We start from the raw sequence: 16,919 nt of genomic DNA, 5'->3' as shown, positions 1-16,919 counted from the left end.
CGGAAAAAAAAAAAAAAAAAAAAAAAAAAAAAAAAAAGGAGCAGGTAAAACTGCTGTGGCACCTGAAGGTGCCCTCCTGGTGATCACCTGCTAGATGGGTGACTGGGGCACACCCACCCCAAGATGGCTATTCTGTGACACCACAAGCGGCAGTGGTTGTCTTACTTATCTATCACCTGTTCACTGACCCCTGACTCAGGATGGAAGCGAGACATCACTGTCTTCCTGCTTTTAGGCCTGACAAATAACAGAAGGCAAATGGCCCTGCCTGTAAGGACAGAAGTCTCCAGAAACCCCAGGCTGGCCGCAAGGGAGGAAAGGGGATGAAGCTCTTCCTAAGCCGAGGGCCACCTCATCACCACTCAGCCCAGAGCCCGGCCTGCCAGGAGCTCTCTGGTATGAACTGCTTTGGGGAAGCCACAGCGGGGCCTGCTGCCTCCCAGCCCTTGGATTGGCATATTTCTTTTAGGTCTAGTCAGTATCAGAGGCCTCAAATTGCCTATGCATGGGCTCCATCTGGCCCAGCTTTTGATAACTTGAGAGGAAAAATAGTGGAACTGAGTAATGCCAGGAAACAGAAGGATGTGCAGGGAAGGGGGTCTTTAGGTACCTGAGTGGGATTGTGCCCTGGACTAAGCCCAGCACTACATGGTCAAATGAGCAGACACATAACCTGTGACCCAGAAATCCTGCTCCTGGATATTCACATGCAAGCAACATTCTCAGACACTTTCACAAGTCACGTGCAAGAAGATCCACTGCAGTGTTACTTGTGATGGCCGGTATTGGAAGCAACCTTGGTGTCCCTTGCCAGGAGAACGAATAGGTAAAAGGGAGTAAGTAGATGCACACCATGGGGTAGTGTGCTGCAGGTAGAAGACGGGCACTGGTAACACGGACAGTTCTTAAAACATAATGTCAGCCGAAAAAATGAAAGAAGAGGAATGAGATGTGTAAAACAATATCATCCACATCACTTAAAAGTTATATGCACACAAAACAACAATACAAACTTTACAAGAACACATACAAAAGAAAAGATACATGTTTAACTCATGAAATGATTGATTATGGGTGTGGGGTGGAGCTGAGTGTGGAGATAAAAGGGAATGAATAAATGCATGAGCAGATGAAAAGACAGACAGACAGATACTAGAGAGGGCCTTGATCTGACTGATGATAATTTCCCATGAATATCATTATTTCAACCTCTGCACCTGTGATCCACACCAACATCAATAAAACCCTATTAAGAATAAAGTGACTGAAAGGGAGAAAGCAATTTAGGTCTATTGATCCCTTTTTAACAGGGCCCTCTCACTCCTTGTAACTAAGAATGATTCTGATTTGGAATATTTGCTGAGTGATCAAGTTATTTGCAAATCCTTTGCTGCTCTGTCCCCACAGCCCCAGGTTTGTTGACCCTTCAGGGTGCAGGAGACACATCTATTCGGACTGGCTTTACGCCAAGCATGACTACTGTACTGGGATGTTTAGCCGAAGTGTAGGTCATTATGGTTGGGAAAGAATGCCAGGTCTCTTGGGGGTGTTTTTTAAATTGATTTTTAAAAATTACCCTCATTGAGGTAAAATCAACATATGATAAAACAAACCCTTTTTCTTCTTTTCTTTTTATCTTATTTTTGGCAGCTGGCCGGTAGAGGGATCTGAACCCTTGACCGTGGTGATGTGATGCCAAACAAACGAACCCATTTTAAGTGCACAGTCCGATGAATTTTCAAAGATGCATACATCTGTGTAGCCACCAAGCATAATCAAGACGCAGACCATTTCTGTCACTTCAAAATGTTCCTTTGTCATCAAATCATCCCCACTCCACTGGCCCCAGGAACCAAGAAAGATCTGCTTCCTGACACTATATTAGATTTGCCTGTTCTAGCATCTTATATAAATGGAAGCACACAGTATGTACTCTTAAGTAATCAAAAGAAGAACCAATAAGCACGAGTATTTAGCCTGGCACCCAAAAGAGTGATTTCAGCATAGCAGGTACTTAGCGAGTGAGCAAATGAAGAAACAAATAGGTATGATTCTTAAGTTAGGGGGAAAGCATAACAAAATTTAAATATATAACTTTTAAGCAACCTGATGAGTTTTTCACTTGTGGCAGTAGCAGACTAGATGTTGTAGATCAACCCGCCCATGTAGAATAACTAAACCCTGGGGAAAATATTAAAAAGCACCTATTTAAAGGCATGAAAGAGCTGGCAAGGCAGCAGGAACCTGATGGGGCCATGGCTGCAGAGGGAAGGGAGGTGCAGAAGCCTAAGCCTGACACTCAGTGCCACAGTCTCCCTTGAGGACTTTGCTAATTTTGAAGTGATGGTTGAAAAGCTGAGTACCATTTCCAGAAGTCTCATGGGGTTGGAGAAAGAGATGAAGCTCAGGGCTTACCAAGAAAGAGCATCCTTGGGCCGGCCCGGTGGCGCACTCGGTAGAGTGCGGTGCTTGGGAGCGCGGCGGTGCTCCCACCGAGGGTTCAGATCCCATATAGAGACTGGTCTGCTCACTGGTTGAGCGCGGTGTGGGCGCGACACCGAGGGTTGCGATCCCGTTGCCGGTCGCGGTACGGGCGCGACACTGAGGGTTGCGATCCCATTACCGGTCACGAAAAAAGACAAAAAGGAAAAAAAAAAAAAAGAAAGAGCATCCTTCGTACTTTAGGGGAAAAGATGATCTGACAATTTACCAGCTATGAAGACTGAAGCCATCTCCCCAATGGGTAGATTCCTGATTGGACTAAGGGGGTAATCTGCCCCAGCCTATTTGTCTGCAGAAGGTAAAGTTATCTTTGGAGGAAGATAACACTACTCATGGCCATAAGTAACTTCTTTTATTTTCATTCTCACTAGTCAATTAAAAATGAGCTGGCATTCCAGGAAACACCATTAAATGACTGAAAACCAAGAGAGGAACAACAGAATAGATCCATTGGAGACAGATATTGTGGTTACTAGTTACAGACTTCAGAGTGATTATCATTAATGTGTTTAAATTATTAGGCTGGCCAGTTGGCTCAGTTGGTTAGAGAGCAGCCTTGTAACACCAAGGTCAAGGGTTCAGATCCCTGGGCCAGCCAGCTGCCCCCCCCCCAAATGTATATATTTAAAATATTAGATTACAACTTCCTGCAGTTCTTTTTTTTTTTTTTTTTCGTGACCGGTAACGGGATCGCAACCCTCAGTGTCGCGCCCGCACCGCGCTCAACCAGTGAGCAGACCAGTCTCTATATGGGATCCGAACCCTCGGTGGGAGCGCCACTGCGCTCCCAAGTGCCGCACTCTACCGAGTGCACCACTGGGCCAGCCCAACTTCCTGCAGTTCTGTAAGCTTTTGGTATTTTTCAGTTCTACAACCTCCCATTCGTTTTTTTTTTTTTTTTTTTTAAAGAGTTTTTTGTTCTTTACTCAAATTGACAATTTGTTACCTAACTTTCTAAATGTTCCTCTAAGTACTGCTTTTGCTGTGTCCCACAAATTTTCACACGTTTTTTGTCATTCATTTCCAAACATTTCTCAATTTTCTATAATTTTCTTTCTTTCTTTCATAAGAAATAATTAGATTTGGTTTGAAGATATTACTTCTACCAAGGGTATTTTTACAACATATTATGCTGTTTACAATCTTTTCAAGGTATCTTTCCAGAACCAATGATGATAATGTGTTGTTAACTGTTGAGTATGATTAACTCAACCCTCTGTACCTGAAGCTCACAAAATGAAGTCAGATCCCTACCTATCACCATAAGCTAAATAAATTCCATATGGATTAAACATTTAGATATAACAAATTAAATCATTAAAGGCGTAGAAAAATACAGATGACTACATGATTTGGGGGTGAGAAACTATCTTAAAGATGGTATCGGGCCGGCCCGGTGGCGCACTGGATAGTGCGCTGCTTGGGAAGCGCAGCGGCGCTCCCGTCCGAGGGTTCGGATCCCACATACAGACCGGTTCCCGCTCACTGGCTGAGCGAGGCGCGGGAGCAACACCGAGGTTTGCGATCCCGTTGCCGGTCCCCAGTCCAGTACGGGGGCAACACTGAGGGTTGCGATCCGTTGCCGGACACGGAAAAACAAATTAAATCATTAAAGGCGTAGAAAAATACAGATGACTACATGATTTGGGGGTGAGAAACTATCTTAAAGATGGTATCGGGCCGGCCCGGTGGCGCACTGGATAGTGCGCTGCTTGGGAAGCGCAGCGGCGCTCCCGTCCGAGGGTTCGGATCCCACATACAGACCGGTTCCCGCTCACTGGCTGAGCGAGGCGCGGGAGCAACACCAAGGCTTGCGATCCTGTTGCCGGTCCCCGGTCCGGTACGGGGGCAACACTGAGGGTTGCGATCCGTGGCCGGACACGGGAAAAAAGACAAAAAGATAAAAAAAAAAAAAAAAGATGGTATCAAAGACAGAAGCAATAAAAGGACCAACATATTTGATGATATAAAATTAAAAATATTTGAACATTAAAAAGTTAACATAATTAAAGACCAATACAAACTGGGAGAAATATTTGTATCACAAATGCCAAAGGGTTTTTTACTGTAGGGTAATTTACTGTAGAAGGAGCTACTGAAAAGTAATAAGAAAAAAATACTGATAAAATGGACAAATGATATGAACACAAATCACAGAAAAAATGATAAATGAATAAATAAGCAGTTTGACTTCCACAAATAAATAAGCAAATGCAAATACATGCATTAATAAGATACTTTTTTCATGAGTGCAGGGTAAAAGCTCTGATGTACATTCTGATATACTTCCAATGTGAGGATAAATTATTACAACCTTTCCAGAAGGCATTTGGGGAATATGCATAAAAATCCTTGCAATGTGCATATACTCTTTGACTCAAAAATTGCTCTCCTAGTAATTTATCTTAAAGAAATAATTAGATTTGGTTGAGGACATCCATTGAAAGAGCATTTTGGAAATTGTTTAAATTAGCATATATCCATTCAGTGGAATCCTATACAGTTATTTAAAATATTTTTGTAGAATACTTTTGTAAAATATGTTCATATTTTCTCTGATGCCTTTCATCATATAGAACTTTAAACTGTGCTGTAGACTGCGCTATCATTCATTTCTTTTTCTTTTTTTTTTTTGGTGCTGGCTGGTAAGAGGATCTATCAGTCACTCTTATTATGGTATGTATTGTTTGGGTTTCTTTCAACACTCTCCATTTGTGGAGACTTACATATCCTTTTTTTCTTTAACCTTGTTTAAGTTTTGATTTTTTTTTTCATCTTTAGGCTTTTAATCCATCTGGATTCTGTTTTTGTGATCTGTGCAACAACGAAGATCTCGTTTGACTTTTCGCAGCACGGCGAGCAGCTGTCCCAGGCCGACGTGCAGGGTGTGTTCACTGTGCCCACGCTTCTCCTCTGTAACAGACCGAGGCCTGTGCCCACCCTCCTCCTCTGTAACAGACCGAGGCCTGTGCCCACCCTCCTCCTCTGTAACAGGCCGAGGCCTGTGCCCACGCTTCTCCTCTGTAACAGACCGAGGCCTGTGCCCACCCTCCTCCTCGGTGACAGACCGAGGCCGTGAACCACAGGGCCGCCTCTGAGCTTTCCGTTCTGTTGCGTGCACATGGTATATCCCCGTCCTTTCATGATTTTTTTTTACATTCATTTGTCTCTAACGTATTTTTGTGCATGATATGAAGTAGGCATTTCACTTCATAGTTTTCCAGACAATTAATTAATTCCAACCCAATACAGATTTAAAATGCAAATCATAGGCTACCCTTTTGTATATACTACAGCTGTTTGGGGCTTCAGTTTTCTTTTCCCAACTTACCTGTTTTTACATCTACATCCGTGCTGAGCTTTGTGACATGCTTGCCCAGCTCACATGGATATTCTTCCTCATTTTTCACCCTGTTTGACATTGTCATGACTGTTCTCATTTGGTCTGTACTTCAGATGAAGTTAGAATTGCTTTACAGAGTTTTCGCCCCCAAATTCCCAACACCCTGATTGAAACTGCACTAATGTAAAACCTCTGTCAACCATCACTACTATCTAATTCCAGAACATTTCCATCACTCCAAAAAGAAATCCTACACCTACTGTCAGCCACTCACCATTCCCTCATCCCGCAGCCCCTGGCAACCACTAATCTACTTTCTGTCACCACAGACTTGTCTACTCTGGACATTTCATATAAATGGAATTGTACAGCGTGTGGCCTTGCGCCTGGCCTCTTTCACGGAGCATCATGTTTTCAAGGTTTGTTCACATTGTAGCCTGTGCCGGCGCTTCATTCCTTCTGTGGCTGCGTAGCGCTCCACTGCAGGAGCAGACCGCACTTTGTTTACCTGCTCTTCTGTTGATGTACATTTGGGTTGTTTCCACCTTTTCACTATTATGAATAACATCACAATGAGCTTTTATGTACAAGTGTTTGTGTGGACATACGTTTTCATTTCTCTTGGGTACATACTAGGAATGGAATTGCTGGGTCATACGGTGACTCTATGTCCAGCTTTTTGAGGAGCTGCCAGACTTTTCTACAGTGGCTGCGCTCCTTTCCCGATGGCAAAGTACAAGAATTCATTACTTTGATCTTGTAGGAAAGCAGAAATGGAGATCAGCCCTTGAGCTCTTTACTCAAATCTCCCCCAGCACACACAATCCTGGAGCCCTTAAAGAAAAGGAAAACTCTTTAGAGGGAGATTTGACTGAGCAACACAGGCCAATGCTGTCTCTGCTGTACTTGCAGGCATCACAGCCAGAGCCTTCCTGTGGCTGCTGCTGCCCCCATCAGACCACGTGAGCCATGACAGTTGCGTCTGTGGCCGAGGGAGGAAGCAGCTGGTGGGTAGATTATGGCCTCGGGTCAGGGAACAGGCCTGTCCACTCTGCAGCTTGTGTTCCAGCCAGAGGCAGCCGTCACTGCCACTCAGCTACTCCATGTGCTGCACGCCCAACTGCGAGAGGTGAGCGTGTGCCAAGGCGACAGGAAATCAGATCGGTTCCCTTCAGAAGCGTGCACAGCAGGGCACACACACATGCACACATCACGTCCAACCCGAGGGCAACTGCCATTTGTTGAGTATCCGCCGACCCCCCACCCAAGCCCGCCTGAGCTCGTCTTGTCAGCATAACTGTTTGGCATCTCCACGTGGATGCAGCCAATGTCCCAAGTTCACCATGTTCACGACTGGATGCTGGCTTCTCACCTCCTCCGGCCAGCTTGTGAAAGCCCATCACCCACCCTGTTGCTAGTCCCTGATCCCCCTGCCTGCACTCCCACATCCTCTCCATCCCCAAATCTTGTCAGTCCCACCTGCTAGTGTTGCTAGAATCTGGACCTTTTCACCATCTGTTCTGACGGCTCCCTGACCCACACCTGGACGGTGGCAACAACCTCTTCTACCTTTCTTGCCCCTACAACCCATTCTCTGCTCTGCAGCCACAGTGCAATTTAAAAACTTCCCTGATGAAAACCATTCAATGGGCATCTAGAAAAAGGAGGCATGTGTATCTCTGCTCCCTCCCAAGATCCCACTAAAATAAAGCAAAAGAATTGAAAAGTATAAATTTCCAAGAAAAAAGAGAGCAGGAGAAGGACTATCTTCAGGTGAGAGAGTCTGCACATTCATGAAAGCTGAGGGAGAGCCAGGAAGGAGGAGAAATAAGCTGAGTCTGAGACACACCCATGGGTGGCAGCTGAGGGGAGCCTGGCCCAGCAGAGCCAAGGAGAGGCTCTGGAATTGGGAGCACCTGGTACAACCCAAGGTAGTTACCCTTGGTCAGCCACGTCCAAAGATATTATATGGAAAATTTCAGAAATGAACAATTCATAAGTGTCAAATTTCACGCTGTTTTGAGGAGCATGATGAAGTCTTGTGCAGTCTGCTCCCTCCTGCCCAGGACGTGAATCACCCCTTTGTGCAGTGGACGGACGCTGTACACGCTACCCATGGGTTATCAGATCAGCTCTCACGGTACTGCAGTGCTTGTGTTCAAGTAACGCTTATTTTACTTAATAATGGTCCCCAAAATCAAGAGTAGTGATGCTGGTAATTTGGATATGCCAAAGAGAAGCAATAGAGTGTTTTAAGTGAAAAGGTGAAAGTTCTTGACTTGAAGAGGAAAGGAAAAAAATTGTATGCTGAGGTTGCTAAGATTTATGGTAAGAACAAATCTGTTCGTAAAATTATGAACAGTATATTGTCATAAGCTACTTTATTATTAGTTATTGCTCTTAATCTCTTACTGTGCCTAATTTATAAATTAAACTTTATCACAGGTATGTATGCATAGGAAAAAAACATAGTATTTGCAGGATTTGGTACTATCTGTGGTTTCAAGCACCCACTGGGGGTCTTGGAACACGTCCTCCACAGACAAGGGGGACTACTGTGTATAATGCATCTTTTTTCCTCTTGTGGTTTTCAATATACTTGTTTTAATCTTTGGTTTTCACGAGTTTGACTTTACTTTACTCAATTTGTGGTTTTCTTTGCATTTGACCCACTTGGGGTTTGTTGACCTTTTTGAACATGTAGATTGATATTTTAATCATCTCTAGAAAGTTTTCCATCACGCCTTCCAATGTTTCCTTTGCTCACTGTCTCCTTTGCTGTGAGCTGCCAAACATACACAGTTTAGTCCATTTGATATTGTCCCACAGATCTCGGATTCTGGGGAAAGGGTCCATTTTTTTTCCACTTTGTATCTCATTTTGGACACTTTCTATCGGCCTGTCCTCAAGTTCATGGATTCTTTCCTATGATGAGTGTAGTATGTTGGGAAGCTGAGCTCACAGATTCTTCAGTTTTGATCTCGCAGTTTTCATCCCTTACAATCTGTTTGATTCCTTTCTGTAGTTTTCACATCTCTATTGAAACTCACTGTCTCAATGTATATTCACGTAGCTTTTCATCTAGATACTTTAGCAGTCTTATCAACACTTTTATAAAGTCTCTTCTGAAATCAGTTCTAACATCCGGGCCAACTCTTTGGCTGACTTCTGTTGATTGCTTACTCTCTTGGACATGGGAACATTTTCTTGCTTCTTCATAGGTCTCATAATTTAAAAAAATATATTATATGCTACTAAAAAGATAAAAACAAACAGAAATTATTATATGCTAGATATTTTACACAAAAGAACAGTAGAGACTGAGCTAAATATTTACTTCCTGAAAAGGACACACCACTTCTTATGTCAGGCCACTAGGGCTGGCGCAAAACCAGTTTGGTCTGTGGTTGGGGTGGTCTGGACTTCACTGAAAGTTTAGTTTGATTCAGGTCACCACTGGTGTGAAACGTTCTTTGAGTGGGGTCAGAAATGTCTCTTCCATGGGAAGAGAGCTGCACAACTGCAGGATCTCTTGGAGCCGTGTGGCTCAGCTGTTAGCTCTTCAGGCCACAGGAGAGCTCTCTCTCTGTGTTAGAGACTGGCTGCTGGCATGGGGGTTGCCCTGCAGTCCTGTTCTGGCTTTCTGCACCTCTATTTCTCCTACTGGAAGGCCTGAGGGCTTGCTTCTTCTCGGTTATTCTGCCTTGCTCCAGCCCTTGGCAGCTCAAAGTTTCGAATGCCTTGGGTTGATTTCTCTCAGCGGTCCTACCCTGCCCACAGCTGGTCTGCCCCTAGACACTCTGTGGGAAAGAGTTGAGGAATGCTGTGCTCTGTAGCTGGGGCTCTTTAGAATTCAAACTGGTCGGGGCCGGCCCAGTGGCGCACTGCTACAGTGCACCACTTGGGAAGCGCGGCAGCGCTCCCGCCGAGGGTTCAGATCCCACATACAGACCGGTTCCCGCTCACTGGCTGAGAGAGGTGTGGGGGCAACACCGAGGATTGCGATCCCGTTGCCGGTCCCGGTCCGGTACGGGCGCGACACTGAGGGTTGCGATCTGTTGCCGGTCACGAAAAAAGACAAAAAGGAAAAAAAAAAAACAAAACTATAGCATATACCAACTTAAATGATTCTCTTATGAGTTCTTGTTTATTCCAGAAAATCCAAAACAAAATGCCCAGAACATTGATGCCTTCAAGTAGCAGCTCAGACAGCATTAAACAGCCCTAGAGCTGCTGAGAGTGAGTGACTAGGGAGGCTGGATTGATTACCAGGTGTCTAGTGGTTTTGGACAACTCCATCGTTTTCTGTGTAGATCTTGAACCCTAAAAGTCTCCTCAGGATGGCCACAAAACCTACTAAACTTCAGAAAATTCATAAAGAATTCAAACTGGTCACGCTAGACCACATGTTAATTAAATGTTTAGCTGGTTTCTTTTTCCCCCATCTACAGAAGATCACTCCTGCTCTGGCCCTCCACAAGGGATGAGAGAAGCCATGGTTTCTTCTTTGCTATAAAGGGCTCCCCGCTTTCTAGAGCTCTGTTCACTTTGCTGTATCCTCAGCTCTCTGATAATTTCAGAAAAACAGAAATTGTAATTTGTTCATCTTATTTGATTGTTATGGTTATTGCAACACCCTCTTGTAGTTTTAAAAATCTCAACTAGAAATTCACCCTTTAATTTTCTCACAAATTACAAATCTAAAAAACTAAAACAGCCACGTTTCAAAACATCTAATTCAGCCTTGAGTGGGCTATGCACAAGGAGAAGGTGCAGGGGAAGTCATGCTGCCTTGCAAGGGATGCGGCCTGTAAACCTGGCTCCTCCATCATGTGGCAGTGTGACCCAGGACCCCGAACCACAAGGTCACACAGAGACTCTCCAGCACCTGTGGGTGGCAATCCAACAGAGCCCTGCTCTAGAGTTGTTCTTGGCCTTACGGGCAGAGGACGTCCCAGATGGTCACTAAAAGTCGCCCAGATACCTTCAGCGCTCACAGGGCTCTCGGCAACACTGATCTGTGACTCAGTAGTTACCAAAGCCTAGTAGAGCTAATCAGTGAAGCAGACACGAAGTGGGACTTGATTTCAACTGTCGTGGAGACATACCGAGTACAGAGAAAACAAACGGCTGCTTTGGCGTGCCGTGAGGACGGGCTAAGCTGTGCCCAAAGACCCCACAAACGAGCGCTTCTTCCTTCTTCAGGCGGCGCATCTGTCATGGCTCAGGAGTGGAGCCGGAGCACATTGGGAACACGGGTGGTTGTCAGGCAGAGGAATGGAGAGCCACATGTCAGCTCACACATTTCAGCCCAGCAGGGACACACGCCGTTCCATTCACATGTCATCGGCTGAAGCAAGTCACACGGCCAAGTCTGACACCTACAGGGTAGGGAAGTGCCATCTTCCCGGGACGGGGAGTGGCAGACAGTACTGGTCACACTTGCCTTCCTAATACCGTCGCACTTGCCTGCGCTTTTTGTTTATTTGTTGGGATTTTTTACATAGACAATCATGTCATCTGTAAGTAGAGATAGTTTTATTTATTTTTTTACCAGAAAATATCTCAGAGAAGCACCCCAAAAAGTCTTAGAAGAAAAACTAACACATTCTGCAGTGAAAAATTATTCCTTTAAGTTTCAGTTTGAAAATGTTGAGTTGAATGCACAATTGATAATGAGTGTTCTTATCTGCATTTTGTAAAACCCTGAGGAAACCACCTAACGAAGCAAAGACACGATGGTCACTGAGAAGAAAGCCCCCGCAGGGCCCGTCTCAGACCTCCCGTGCAGAGGGGCTGTGTCTTCCGCGTGGCTCTGAGGCTGCTGGCGCCGGGGCTGGGAGCCGGAGGCCTGGCCCTGTCCCATGTGCAGCCCCTGCTCAAGGCCCTGCTCTCTGGGTCTCGTGTCCCTCTATCAGATTGCGGCTTTAGAGATGCTTTCTATGATTTCTTCCAAACTCCATTTTTATTTATAACTATATAATCTTAAAAGATTTTCAAGGAAATTGTTATTCTTTTTTTTTTAAAAGATGACCGGTAAGGGGATCTTAACCCTTGACTTGGTGTTGTCAGCACCACGCTCAGACAGTGAGCAAACCAGCCATCCCTATATGGGATCCGAACCCGTGGCCTTGGTGTTATCAGCACCACACTCTCCCGAGTGAGCCACGGGCCGGCCCCGGCCCAGAAATTGTTATTCTTTGAAAATGTTACTAAATACTTCAGAACATAATGTCGAATTGCCTTTCTGCTTTTTGTGTTTTAAACAATGAGGAATTCACATGGAAAAAAAAAATTTTTTTTTAAAGAGTGTATTTGATCTCGCTGCTTTTTACCGGGTGCTATTCTAGTCCTCTGTTTGGAACATAAAAATCATTTCCACAGCAACTAATTATAGTATAAGTCACAGACGCTGGGTTCCTATTGCTGGTGGGGAATTAGAGGCAACCATTGTGCAAATATTAAAAGCTCCTTATTTTTGTAGTTCTCCCAAGAACTAATACAGGCTAATAAAATGCAGGAAAGACATATATGGCTCAGGTTATCTACTTCATTTTAGTTAGGTTTTGGTAGTTTATGGTTTTCAAGACATTGGTCCATCTTTTCTAACTGCTGAACTTTTGAAAAAGTTGTTCCAAGTATTCTCTTATTACCCCTCTGATGTCTATGGATCTGTAGTGATATTCCCTGGTTCACTCCTGATATGGATGATTTGTGTCATCTCTATTTTTGTTTTTTCTCAGTCTTGCTAGAGATTATCATTTTTTTTTCAAAAAAATTAGATTTTGTTTCATTGATTTTCTCTATTGTTTTCCTATTTTCCATTTCACTGATTTCTGCTCTTTATTATTTCATTATTTCTGTTTGCTCTGGGGCTATTTTGCTCTTCTTTTTCAAGTTTCTTGAGATAGGAACTTTTTTTCTCCAGGGGCAGTAGGCACAGAGACTAGGAGAAAGCTCTGGAGCACAGCGAGGCTGGGGTCAGCCATGTGGCCATGCACAAGGACCCCTAGAGCCCCTGAGCCCGTCTTCCCTTGCTGAGGGGCAGGGTCCTTGCCTGCTGCTTCTGGCCTTGGACCCCAGGGCCAAGTGCATCTGTAGTGTAGAAAGGCCCCTTGGGGCAGGAGATGAGAAAGGAGACAGTGAGGACCACTCAGGGAAATCACCAGAAATCAAGGGGAGACGGCAGGGAGTACAGAGTCCTCAGGGGGAGAGGGGCTGACGGGCTGAGCGGGGAGGCAAGTGGGTCGGAGTGCATCTTTATTTACCTACTGACCCATCCGCAGACCGTTACTGAGTGCCCAGGAGGGGCAACACGGTCTGGGCACTCTGGGAGCTCATGGTGTGGGGGAAGGCCAGAGACTGATGACATCACCACCCAGCAGGAGAAGAGGAGGCCAGTGAGGACCAAGCACAGATCTGGGGGGTTCAGAGGCAAGAAAGAGGACCCTGGGACATGTGGAGGTCACTCATGGTAAAGGGCAGTGTCGCAGAGGATCACGTGCAGGGCCTGAGGAGGAGGGCAGAGGGCGGGAGGGGACAATGAGAGGAAGTCCCTGGAGACAGCAGGTGGCGACACGCCAGGGCGGTTCCTGAGGCCCTTTCCTCTCCAGCACGTGAGCTCATCACGGCCATGCAGTACGCCTCTTCCTGCACCTGACAGGCGTTCCAGTCACTGTTGTTTCCATCGCTTTCCCTGCTGTCACCATCTGAACGTGATTTGCACAACTACTCTTTAAAGAAAGTCCAGCTTATTGCACAGTAACATTCTCACTCCTGTTGCTTAGAACATCTCTTCTGAATTTTATTATTTAAGTAAGAGTCTTGGGGAGTGGTATATTTGGAGAAGAGATGTTTTCTGATCCAGAGGAAAGTCTGAATTCTGTACTAGTCATTCATTTATTCGACAAATCCTGTGAGCCGCAGACTTTGTGGAGCTCAGCAGGGAACAGAGCTGATGAGGTCTTGCCCCCAGGAGCTCATGCTGTAGCAAGAAGGAGACAAATGGGAATGTGCACTAGATCTGGGAGCGGCAGTGCTGTGAGGGAACATCAGGACAGGGTGGTTGGGGAAGGTCCCTGAGGACAGGCCAGCAGGGTGGACTTGGACAAGGCAAGGGAGTGAGACACACAGATATTTGGGGAAAGAGCCTCCTGAGCCCAAGGCAAGGCAAGGCTGAGAGAGTTGGGTAACCCACGTGCTTGGGACAGGCCAGGCCAGCTAGAGAGGGAGAAGACCAGGGAGTGGTGGATGACGAGGCCAGAGGGCAGCCAGCACCTGCCTTCGCAGGGCCCACCACCTGCAGGGAAGATGGATACGAGCAGGAAGTGCAGGGGCTTGAGAACGCGGGTGTCCCTAGTGGGGCCCTCCTGACAGTGATGTCTGTCTCTAGGGTGACTCCTGAGAGTGAGGGCAGAGGAGATGAGGCAGGAGGGGTGAGGTGGGAGGTGAGGGTGAGGCCTGAGGTGAGAGGAAGGTGGTGCCTGCAGCTGCCATGGAGGGCACAGTGGCGGCCCACCCTGTCCCCTCCTCTTCCTCGCAGCAGAATCCTGATTTTGTCCATGCAGTGACTACCTGGCCCAGGTGAAAACCCGTGACTGTCTAAGCCAGCTACAATCATCTGTTTTACTTTTTCTTAAGTGCTACCTACCAGCCTCCCTTGCAGCCAGTGCAGCTGCACGAGCCGCTCTGGAAAGTGGGGTGTAGCTGTCGCCTGCCACAGACTCCAGCACTGGCTTTCTCTCTTCCCAACCACACTCATCTGGAGGGGTGCATGACTCACGCTTGTTATTTTTCCAACATTTCTATTGCATTCTCTAGCGATCAACTTCTTTTCAGAAGAGACATCAGTTCTTTCATAATTAGGAAACTCTTGGCATCTTAGTTATCTACTCTTCTTTTCAAAATGATTAACTATTAGAGAAAGATGTAATTTCTTTCTTATGAAAATAGCCTTGAAATAACTTCAGGCTTTCAAAATCATATCAGCATTCCTGGCAGATCTGATAATATTGTGAGCTCATATATCTTACCACTGTGAAGTCAGGGTAGAAAATACATCATCTCTTTCAGATTCTTGGAATAACTTCAAAAGTTCTGGATCCTCAGATAAATGTGCAAGAATGCGCAATTCAATCTGTGAAAAGTCTGTTAGGTAGAGTTCTGTGTTAATTCAGACTTTACCAGTGAGGTCCTTTGTTGCTGCTCCCTCTTCCCAGCCACCTTCAGACTTGCCCCCCTCTGTGAGTCAAGGTCAACCATCCACCCCCCCTCTGCCAGGGTCCTCCGGCCTCAGTGCCACTGGCCACCCCTGTGTCTGCAGGCCCACAGACCCTTCTGCTTCCTGTGAGGCTAGCGCGGCCTCCACGGTTGGCCGTGTTCAGCCATTGGCTCACGTGCTCACTCCTGGGCTCTGTACATCAATATTTTAGAAAGGGCCTACTATGTGCTGGGCTCTGTGCTTGGGATATGTCAGTGAATAAAACAGACAAAATTCGCTTCTCCCATGGAGTTTACATTCTAGAAGGGGGAGGCAGACAACTTGAATCAACTATTTGGTATGTCAGAAGGTGAGAAATGAAATGGAAAACATTGATCAAGTTAAGGAGGTTCGGGAGTGAGTGAACGAGTGTGTGTGTGTGTGTGTGTGTGTGTGTGTGTGTGCGTGTGCACGGATGTTGCTGTTATAAACAGGGTCATCCACTACCTTGCTTATAGGCCTCATAAAGAAAGTGACATTGAGCAGAGGCACAAAGGAGGTGCGGGAGGGGGCCAAGATGACACCTGCGGAAGAGAAGCAGGCTGGGTGGGGGCTGAGCTGGAGCTAACTGTCATGCTGGGACACAGCAGAGTGGCCAGCGTGGCTGGAGCGAGTGAGTGAGGTGGGGCGCAGTGGGTGGTGAGGACGGAGACAAGAGGGGCAGACTCGGTGGAACCTGCAGGGGCATGTGGGATCTAGACACAGTAAAGTGAGGGCACCTGGAAGCAAAGGACCTGTCACTAGAAATATTTGTTTCGCATAAACATTTGCCTCAGGATGTATTTGAAAAAGAATGAGTTCTCTACCCCTGAATTATCAGTCTTTAAATATTTGAAATGTATGGGAACGCATAAAGTGAGCTACAGTGACACCACGTCTCTATGGTTGCTTGCAGGTACCTGCTGCCAGGAAGGTGTGGCCTTCAGATGAAACAAACACGGCCCTCGGGGTGATCGTGAGAATCGCGTCGTCTTTACCTGAATTGTTATTTCAAAATCACTTGGTGCATTTGGTCATGAGCTGACTCATAGCTATTCCTCAATACAAAATTATTTTAATATCATTCTAAAGTTGAGTCGAGATTTTGAATTTTTCTGAATATTTTTATTAATGTAATTTAAAAATAACATATTACTACTGAAAGTTAACTGGACTTTGTTATTAAAATTTTCTGCTCTGTCTAGAGTTTTTTTTTTCCTTTTTGTCTTTTTTACTGACCGGTAACGGGATTGCAACCCTCAGTGTCACGCCCGTACCGGGGACCGGCAACGGGATCGCAACCCTCGGTGTTGCGCCCGCACCGCACTCAGCCAGTGAGCGGGAACCGGTCTCCACATGGGATCCGAACCCTCGGCGGGAGCGCCACCATGCTCCCAAGCGGTGCACTCTCCAGTGCGCCACCGGGCCGGCCCCTGTCTAGAGTTTTTAATGAAGAAAAGAAAAAGTCAAACATTGACAACTGAACGCATTCCAGTGAAAGCAATCTTGGGACTCCCTGCGCCTCAAGGACTAGATCTATGTGGGGGAAGCCCAGCTGTGATTTTTCCCTTTGAAGACGTTTTAAGGGGCAGTAAGAGACAAAGTTGCTTACGATCTCCTTCCATGGATCCTGAAGTATGAGTATGTGTGTTTTAGAAGAGTGCACAGGGCCGGCCCGGTGGCGCACTGCTACAGTGCGCCGCTTGGGAGCGCGGCGGCGCTCCTGCCGAGGGTTCAGATCCCATACAGACCGGTTCCCGCTCACTGGCTGAGCGAGGTGTGGGCGCAACACCGAGGGTTGCGATCCCGTTGCCGGTCCCGGTCCGGTACGGGCGC

The 16,919-nt window shown here is 46.2% G+C and overlaps 1 protein-coding gene across 1 annotated transcript in view; it reads right to left on the bottom strand.

Moving 5' to 3' along the window:
- Window positions 1–16,919, bottom strand: part of POLN (polymerase (DNA directed) nu) — a gene marked incomplete at its 5' end in the record, with an annotated part of 46,689 nt that overhangs the window by 28,119 nt on the left and 1,651 nt on the right. Inside the window, 2 exon segments of the mRNA XM_008569468.1 lie at window positions 14,878–14,992; window positions 16,004–16,081. Coding sequence (XP_008567690.1) covers window positions 14,878–14,992; window positions 16,004–16,081 — 193 coding nt within the window.

Source organism: Galeopterus variegatus, unplaced genomic scaffold, assembly GCF_000696425.1.
Source record: "Galeopterus variegatus unplaced genomic scaffold, G_variegatus-3.0.2 Scaffold26, whole genome shotgun sequence".
Lineage (NCBI taxonomy): Eukaryota > Metazoa > Chordata > Mammalia > Dermoptera > Cynocephalidae > Galeopterus > Galeopterus variegatus.
This window is presented reverse-complemented; position numbering and strand designations above follow the sequence as displayed.